At 41.9% G+C, this 9,857-nt stretch overlaps 1 protein-coding gene across 2 annotated transcripts in view; it reads right to left on the bottom strand.

Moving 5' to 3' along the window:
- The window catches only part of LOC309794607 (uncharacterized protein), a 31,621-nt gene extending 22,117 nt beyond the window's left edge, over positions 1-9,504 (bottom strand). The window contains exons 1-3 of one of the 2 annotated variants that reach the window (XM_082606307.1): positions 9,403-9,504; positions 4,044-4,114; positions 523-619 (exon numbers count right to left, since the gene is read on the bottom strand). In XM_082606307.1, coding sequence (XP_082462433.1) covers positions 523-619; positions 4,044-4,114; positions 9,403-9,480 — 246 coding nt within the window. In that variant the 5' untranslated portion in view covers positions 9,481-9,504. Of the gene's footprint in view, positions 1-522; positions 620-4,043; positions 4,115-7,768; positions 7,813-9,402 lie in introns of those variants that run through there. The other variant, XM_082606308.1, reaches the window with a different exon arrangement.
- Positions 9,505-9,857: the final 353 nt, after the last annotated feature.

Consider the following 9,857-nt stretch of genomic DNA (forward strand, 5'->3'; position numbering starts at 1 on the left):
TAAGAAATTTATAAAATCTCATGTATCTATATAACTACATACGCATAAGTACTCTATTTATCATATTTCATATTTGTTGGCAACTTTCAGGTAAAACGTTCTCTAAAAGTAGTATATCTTGATTAAAAATTTTTTTTTCATTTAACTCATAATTGATTCATATTTTCTGCCAGAAGTGTCTTATCTATAATTATTTGAAAATTAAATACATATGCTATTGAGAAGGTATATTAAATATTAGTAAAGCTTAATTTTTCTTATTTTTAAAGAACAAAATAAATATGAGAGATTCCAAAGATGATCTGGGTTAATCATCTTTGTAGATCTTGCTTTAGAGTTAGGGGAACTGTAGAAGCAGAAGACAGATGAGGGATGAAGGTAAGAAATCTCTGAAGGTCACTAATGGCTCTGCTATATAGACAGATCTGCTTTTGGTTAGGGACATTATTACCAATAAACTATAAAACAGACCTCATAATTTCAATAACTGAAAAAATCAAAGCGGTAAAAGAAATTACTTACATTTTTAAGAAATGCAGATGGTGTTACAGTATCTAAGGCATTGTCTGAGGCACATAGGTAAGTGATTCCGTCAATAAAGAGAGTATGGTAGACAAAGCTTTGAAAAGAATACATTCAGTTACATGATAATATTAAAGAAATTAAGTACTGATAAGGGGATTTAATTTCGTTTTCAAGCTCTCATTAATAGTATAAAAACTATGTAGAGGGCTTCCCTGGTGGCACAGTGGATGAGAGTCCGCCTGCCGATGCAGGGGACACGGGTTCGTGCCCCGGTCCGGGAAGATCCCACATGCCGTGGAGCACCTAGGCCCGTGAGCCACAGCCGCTGAGCCGGCGCGTCCGGAGCCTGTGCTCTGCTACAGGAGAGGCCACAGCAGTGAGAGGCCTGCGTACCGCAAAAAAAAAAAACCCCAAAAAACAAAATTATGTAGATAACTTTTTATAATCAGATTAGAAATCTTTCATACCTTTGAAAAATTAAACTATGTTAAATAAAAACTCTCTAAAATGTGAATATGTATTTAAAATTGCATCAATAAAAATAAATTACAATAGAGAAAATTCTAATTATCTAATCATATATATTTCACATGCCTTTGATGGAAGTTACTCTCATTCCAAGACTGAATCTAGATTCTGATCAAAGAGAAAATGCTATGTTCACTGATTTTTACTATCCTTATATTTTTAGGTAGACATTTAATTTTGGCACTTCTTGGCTTTCTATTATGATAGATTAGAATTTGAAATCTGTGAATTCCCAAGACCAAATATTCTAGAGAACAGGATGAGTCCGGGAGGGGGAATTAAACTCCCCTATAGTAATCTGAAGTGTAGCTTTTCCTGACCACTCCAACTTCTAGAACTTTTGTGCCTTCTCAGACTCACTTATTAGGAGGCTAGAAGACTCTTGGAAAGTGCCTCCATCTTTACTACCCAACAATCCAGAAAATTTAGGAATATGGCAACCAAAATAGTTGCTTGGTGCCTAGGCTTTAATCTAGTCATTTTTGAGCACCCTATATCCAAATGGTCAACAGGCAACAGACCTGTTCAAATGCTAAACTGGATAGATATGAGAATGAGGAATCTCAAAAATAGGTAGAAAAGATAATCCCAGGGGCAGAAAATTTAAGATATGTCATGAATATATCATATCATGAATACAATATGCTACATATATATATATATTTTTTTTTTTTGCGGTACGCGGGCCTCTCACCGCTGTGGCCTCTCCCGCTGAGGAGCACAGGCTCCAGAGGCGCAGGCCCAGCGGCCATGGCCCACGGGCCCAGCCGCTCCACGGCACGCGGGATCCTCCCGGACCGGGGCACGAACCCCTGCCCCCTGCATTGGCAGGCGGACTCTCAACCACTGCGCCACCAGGGAAGCCCTCTACAAATATTTTTAATGATGATATTAATTGACATGCATAATATCCACTAGGAAAATATTTTTATTTTTAAATAGGGAGGAGTCTTCACAGGAAAAGAGTTGCTAATTCTGTCATCTCTCCAAAAGTTATATATGTGATCTAAATTGATACTGGATGTGATTTTAAATTTATGCTTAGTGTGTTACTGGTAACACTCAGAAAACATCCTTAAATATTAAAACTCTTGAATACCTGACAACTAGGATATATTGTTAACTGACAAGTGCAAGATGGAGAAAAGTGTGTATGATGTACTGCAATTTATGTATCAGTCTCATTTCCTAACATAAGGGAAGTACAAATATACGTATGTGTCTCTTATAGAAAAAAAAGAAAAGGTAAGAACTTATTTGAAATTGTTACCTACATAGAGGGAGAGAGAGTAGTGTGAAGAAAGCAATGAAAATTAGGCTTTGTGAAGGAAACTCATTTTGTAGATTTGACTTTGGAGCCATATAAATGTTTTACATAATTGTAAAATGTTATTAAATCAAACTTTAAAGAGTGCAATCCTTAAAAATCAAAAACAAAATAATAAAAAAAAAGAACTTAACTTTATATCAAGTCACCCAAGCAAGGGATGGTGGCGGAGGTGGTCAGATTCTGAATATGTTTGGAAGGTAAAGACAACAGGATTTGCTGATGGGCTGGGTTTGGAAGTAAAAGAGACCAAAGTCAAGGATCCTGAAGGTTTTAGGCCTGAGGAACTGGAAAGGTAGTATGTGGAAGACTGCAGGAGGAGGCGTGGCTTTGGACAGAAGTCTGAGATGCCCATCAGACATTCAACAGATATGTGGAATGAGCAGTTGGATATACAAGTCTGAAGTTCAGGGAAGAGGTCTTCAAAAGATTCAAATTAGAATGTTCAATATAGGTAAGCCAAGAGTAGAGGAGGAAAGAATCTGTTTGTGAAATCATTCCAGCTAACAAATGAAAACAAAACTAGAATATCACCATTAGGCAACCCCCAATAAATTAATGGCTCTAGGGTGTAGGCAATGAATATCAATGGCTACTAGCATGCCAAAAGGAGATATAAGCAGGTATTATATACCGTCTGATGAAAAAACACCTGCAGTCTTGCCAAAGGGATTAGGCCACTGGATCCAGCCACTTGGACCATGGTGAACTGCATTTTGAATATGCTATCAGCAAAACCAGACTGGGGGAAACTCTATAGGTTCTTCAACAATAAATTGTAAGGAAAGAAAAGTGGTGGAGGGGGAATATATGGATTAAAGAGACTTAAAAGACACCAAATTAAAAAATGGGCAGGATTGGGCTCTTGTGCCTGAGGATGCTCATTTAGGTGCTGAGGCAATGAAGAAACAGGATAAGTGACTGCTACAGAATTTGGAATGGTGGTTGATTTGGTGGGGAGGGAGGAAACTGTGAATGGGGCAGGATACGTGGTAGGGAGTTTTGGGGATACATGGCAGCATTCTATTTTTTGGCTTAGATGGTTGTTGCAGTTGGTTGGGGGAGGTCCTTTGAGAAACTTCATAAAACTATACATTTGCTTGATGTGGCTTTTGTATTTTGTTTTATTTTACAATATAAAGGTTAAAACAAACCTCCTCTTAAAACAACAATGATGAGTCTAAAAATAATAGATCTCTTATTCCCCACCTGTTTTACTAGCAAATGTTTACTTGGGACATTACATGGTTTAAGCCATACCATGTGATGTCCCAAGTAGAGTGATGTTATTAAAGATATTTTCAAGTGGAAGTTTCCTTTTTTATTAATGAAATATTTTGGGGATAACTAAAAAGGTATGGAGAATAAGATAACAAGAACACTTGTAGACCTACCATTCAGTCAAAATGTTACAGATACAATTAATGTCCCCTGTATACCCTTCCTCAATTTCTCCTCCTTTCTCTTCTGCAGAGGTAACCACTATCTTGAATTTAATGTTCATCATTCTCATTCATGATTTTATAATTTTACATATAGAAGTTCTCCTTTCTGAGGGTTCAGTCAAGAGTCTGTATAAGAAACATTTTCCCCCATGTCATTATCACTGTAATTATCAGCTGGTAATGATTAAAAAATAGACTTTTATTAGAATATTCCTTACCTTCCCATTTGAATTATGGTCTTTGGTTCAGCTCTAAGAAGCACTAGTTTAAGCACTGTTGCCGCTGCTTCCTAAAAATAAATTGTCAGCATTTACTTTGTAGAAGATTGTAGTGTCTTTCATTACTCATCTGCTTAATTTACCAATGTTTTGTTTAGTTTATTAAGGAACAACTGTTTACTAGGAGAACTAATGGGTGGTTATTCATAATGCATGGTAAGAGGCAAGTTATCATGAAATGTTCATATGAATATGAAGGAAAATATTAAAATTACATAAATATACATATACTTTGTGTATATACATATAAGTGTGCAAATAAAAGTTGCACTAATTAGTCCTTTTCACAGCACATTATTAATATGACTGGGAAGATATTTGACTATCTAATCAAATATCTTTTCAGTGACTTCGAAGAAGCTATACATAAAATGTTAATGGATTAAAAGTATTCAGCTTTTAGTCTCTGAATAACCTATGCAGTCTTCTATCTTTTTTTTAGATTAAGATAAAAATTTTACTCATTATAATTCACTTACATCTTTCTATTAAACAAATAATTGCTAAGATCCCTTCTACTTTTCTTTTTTTTTTGTTTGGCTGCGTTGGGTCTTCGTTGCTGCGCGTGGGCTTTCTCTAGTTGAGGCGAGTGGGAGGTTACTCTTCGTTGTGGTGCATGGGCTTCTTGTTGCGGTGGCTTCTCTTGTTGCAGAGCATGGGCTCTAGGCGTGCAGGCTTCAGTAGTTGCAGCATGCAGGCTTAGTAGTTGCAGCACGCGGGCCCTGCAGCGCACAGGCTTCAGTAGTTGCAGTGCGCGGGCTCCAGGCACACGGGCTCAGTAGTTGTGGCTTGCAGGCTCTAGAGCACAGCCTCAGCAGTTGTGGTGCATGGGCTTAGTTGCTCCGTGGCATGTGGGATCTTCCCGGACCAGGGATTGAACCCGTGTCCCCTGCATTGGCAGGAGGAGTCTTAACCACTGCACCACCAGGGAAGTCCCTACTTGTTTCTTTTTTTTTTTTTTTTTTTGCGGTAAGCGGGCCTCTCACTGTTGTGGCCTCTCCTGTTGCGGAGAACAGGCTCCAGACGCGCAGGCTCAGCGGCCATGGCTCACAGGCCCAGCCGCTCTGCGGCATGTGGGATCTTCCCGGACCGGGGCATGAACCCGTGTCCCCTGCATCGGCAGGTGGACTCTCAACCACTGCGCCACCAGGGAAGCCCCCCTACTTGTTTCTTATAAGGCTCATTCTTTGGGAGAAAATTTGCAAGGTATTATGATTATCCAGAATACCTTAAATACAGTTAATTATATGGAATCCCATTAATTGACTTTAGAAGTGTGAAAGGAAACTGAAAGTTACCTAAGAAGACTTAAATAGCCACACTCCTGATTAACTTTTCATTTTCAAAAAATGACACTTGAAATAAAAATTTTTTGGGAGAGAAAAGCTTGTTATTAACGGTAGAGAGTAAAACTTGAAATTCTTGGTATTACCAGAAAAATCCAGGCAATATTCTCTAGGAAAGGATTTCCTAAGAAACATTAAGGGAATTAAGAGAATACATAATCTTTCAGTTACTCTATTCTCATCACTGGAACATATTCCCCTAGCCTTCCCAAAGTGTCTCTTTGAGAGTATATAAACTATGAAATCATAGAAAAATGTGAAACAAAGCAAATAGCAACATGAGGCAGTAAAATAATCGACACACTGGACTGTAGTGCCATTTCTGGAGCTGAAGTGCTGCACAACCTAAGAAAATGACTTGTCTGGGTCTGTTTCCTTGTGTGAAGAATGAAAGGATTGGGTAAGATGATCTCTACAGTCCTGTCCAGTTCCATCTGATTTCATGATTAAGCTTTGGTAGGTACTAATGTTTTCTAATGAGTATAAAATATTTGTGACATTAATATTTAGCACCAAAGGAAGATAGGATAGAACTGTGCCTTAAAGCTCCTTCTCCCTGGTCAGCCTTCCACACAGCAGTCATTCCAGACCTTTAATCCTGTCACCCAACTGCATACTGCTCCACCATCTTCCACTTTCTTACCTCCCTGCATGCTTCATAAAGAGAGGCCAATGGGCTTATAAACTCCTTCAACTTTCTGACTCTCTCCCTTCGTAATTAATGAAGTAGTTATTGAGAACATACTATGTCCAGGCATTGTCCACTGTAAGGACAGAGATGAAAACAGTCCCTGTCCTGAAGGAGTCCGATGGCAGAGACAGATAAGTAAAAGAAGATTCCAGTTCAACCTGGCAAGTAGTTTGGTAAAGGGATGTAAATTAGCCTGGGCATAGAGAAGGCTTCAAGGAGGAATTGAGAAACATCTCAGAGCACAGAAGAGGTGACACTGCTAAAAAATGGAGACAAGTGGGTTCCGGGGAGAGGGAATAGGAGATTGGAAGGGAGACCTTGGTGAGACTGGAGAGCAGCATGAAGTTCAGGATGGCTGGAGCACAGGGACAGCTGGGAAAGAGAAGGAGGTAATCATGGAAAAGCCCTACCAGGGAGGGCTGTGAATGCCAGGCTAAGGACTATGAACTTTACAGTGCAAGTAATCAGGGCTTCCCTGGTGGTGCAGTGGTTGAGAGTCCGCCTGCCGATGCAGGGGACACGGGTTCGAGCCCTGGTCTGCGAAGATCCCACATGCCGCGGAGTGGCTGGGCCCGTGAGCCATGGCCGCTGAGCCTCCATGTCCGGAGCCTGTGCTCCACAACGGGAGAGGCCACAACAGTGAGAGGCCCGCGTATCGCAAAATTTAAGCAGGGGAGTGACAGGATGATCATATTTGCTTTTAGGAACAAGCCTCTGAGCAGCAGTGCGGAGGCTGGTTTTGAGAGGGACAAGGCTGAGGTCTGGGAGATGAGTTAGGAGGCATCTTCAATAACGCTGGTGAGAAGTAATAAGGGCCTTGATGAAGATGTGGTTCAGAAACAAGGAGATGGATTCAAGATATACTCAGGAGATGGAACTGATAAAACTTGGTGGCAAAGAACACATTTGAGGGTGCAGAAGAGGGAAAAATGAAAGATGACTCCCAGTTTCCAGCTTGAATGGCTTAGTAGAGCTATGTGGCAAGATTAGAAATACACGAGGAGGAATCCACTAGGAAAGAATTAATTTAGTGCTGGACATGATATGCTTGAACTTCTTCTATTAGGCAATCTACTCATGGAAAGAGATTACCTTGCAAGCAGATTTGGCAGTGATCAAAATAAAGGTGTCCATTTCTGTGAACGAATGTGTCAAGTTAAAAGAGGACTAAAGTTAGAACCCTGAAGAACATGGCATTCAAGGGACTGGCACAGAGGAGAGCCTCAGAAGGAGACTAAATTCCATGTCTATATCCACACCCCCTCCTTCCCCCAAGAGAAAGACAGCATTCCTCTAAACCAAGGCTCACATCTCTACTGCCACATTGGATCCATCCCTTTGTGCTCCTTCAGGTCTTGCTCTAACCAATAATCACTGCCCCTTATATCTTCAACCTCTTCTCCTCTCCATTAGCCTATATTCAGGTGAAGGTTTTCCCTGTATTAAAAAATGAGGCCCTTTCCTGGACCATACTTCTTCTAGCTTTCACCCTCTCTCAGTCCCTTTCTAAATTCTTGAAAGAACAGTCTAACTTCACTCTCTCTACTTCCTGGTCTCCCATTCACTTGGCCTAAAGCAACCTGGCTTCTTCTGCCTCTACCTCTACCACTATCAGTAGGACCACTTACCATTTCCTAATTGTCAGTCCAATGAACACCTCTTGGATCTTGGTCAACTTCTTTGGGTCATGAGACATTCTTGTAATTTTCTTCTCTCAGCTTTCAGAATACCACTGCTCTCATTTGGTGACCAGCCTCTCTATTCTATTCTTAACAGTGTTCTGCCTTTTGGTACTCCTTTCTTCTCACTTGGGCAATCTTACCCACTTCTACCATCTTTAACTGTTAGCCCTGACCCTCTGACTGCTACCTATTGGAACTTATAATGACTTAAATCTTTTGGGAATAAGATGGAGGAATAAACACACAAATAGATTGGCTATTTCCAACCGGCAACAAAATTCAACCTGTCCCAAATTGTACTTTCCGCCCTTGCATTTCCTCTGACTTCTTCCCCCAGAATCCTGCCCCTCCATCTGTAGTTTCTATCTTGTTTAATGCCACCTAAGAAAAAAATTTGACAAATCTTCACATTGTACACCTTAAACTTACAAAATGTTATATGCCAATTATATCTCAATAAAGCTGGGGACAAAAGATTAAAAAAAAAAAAAAAAAGAAAACTGAGAATCATCCTAGGCATGGCCCTGTCCCCTATCCTACATATCCAGCCAGTCATTAACTCCTGAGGGTTAGTTTGCAAAGTCTCTTTAGGATCTGCCCACTCCTCTCCTTCTTCACTGTCATTGCCTTAGCTCAGGACTTTAGATCTCCTAGATAAACTATAACACCACCATCCAAACTGGTTCTCTTCCCTCCAATCCCCCTTCTGTATTGTAACCAGACCAAAATTCCAGTAAATGGATCAGATCTTGCGATTCCTCCATTTATAAATCTTTAACCGCTCCCTGGTTTCCCTCGGATAAGAGAACAAGCTGAATATAGGACCTTCCATCAACTATTCTCTGTCCACTTTTCTGACCTCCGCTTTAGCTCCTATATACTGCGATCCTGTGCTCTAGCCACACTGAGGTTCTTGCGGTTCCCCTAAACACGCCATTCTGTTCCCTCTGCATGGAGTCCCCATTCCCCTTTCCTGTGGCAGGCTAGTGCTCACTCTTGTAATACTTTTAAGCCAAGCACCTCCTCTGTGGTTGGTAAGCAGTCACCCATCTTGAGTGCTACAGGAACAATCTCCATCTCTCGCCATTGAAATACTTTTTACATTGGAGGAGAACGAATGCAGCCCTTGGGTATAAAAGGGCAATGTGCTCATCAAGGGACAACTCCAGGCGCCGTCTTTTCTTCCTTGTTGCATCGCCTACACCTTTACCCCGGGATTTTGCAACTAAAACACGTTCGATAAATGTGTGTTGAACTCCAGGCCATTTCCCCGCGGGGGAGAGAAAATCTTTAAGGGTCTCCGGAATTAAACGTGACTGCAAATCACAAGTATGTCGCGTGCAGCACCAACCCTAACCCCTGGGCGGCGCACTTGCGGCTCGGCCGGCCGGGAGCGCGAGTGGCTCACGCCAGGGATTCACCATCTCGCAGGCTAGGCCGTACGCGGGAGCGGGGCCTCCTCACGCCTCAACAGCCCGCTCCGGGCAGCCCCTCGGCGCTCCGTCCTGAGGGGCGGGTCCAGTGGGCGCCACCCTCGAAAAGTGGAACCTGCGAAGGCCGAGGTGACGACCCAGGAGTACCTGATAAGAGCCGCCGGTTAGGGCCAGCTCCGCTAGGACCGCTCGGCCATTTGCAATGCAGCTGTAGGCGATCGTCATAGTGGGCGACTCCGCCGGGCCTAACCGCCCACAACAGTCTCGGAGTGCTGACTGGGGCGTGGCTCCGGGAGGGGCGGTGTCTGCGCAGGCGCGAGGAGCGATTGATTGGCAGGCAGGGAGGCGGGGCCCTTCCTTGCCTGGGCTGAAACTGTGATGAGACCGGGCAAAGTCTCTGGAAAAACTGGCTTTGGTTAAGTGAAGCCTTTCTTCGTCGTCATCCTTAAAATCATTTAGGAGCCAGTTACTTCACAGTGTTTACCTACGTAGGATTCATTCTCAATCTAGGACATGTAAAATAATAGACCTTGATTTAAAATGAGATTCATTCATGAATTCAGCAAGTACTTGCTGAACTCCCACTGTGCGCTCCCTAAGTG

This window comes from Mesoplodon mirus (assembly GCF_964341445.2).
Source record: "Mesoplodon mirus genome assembly, chromosome: 2".
NCBI classification, from domain to species: Eukaryota; Metazoa; Chordata; class Mammalia; order Artiodactyla; family Ziphiidae; genus Mesoplodon; species Mesoplodon mirus.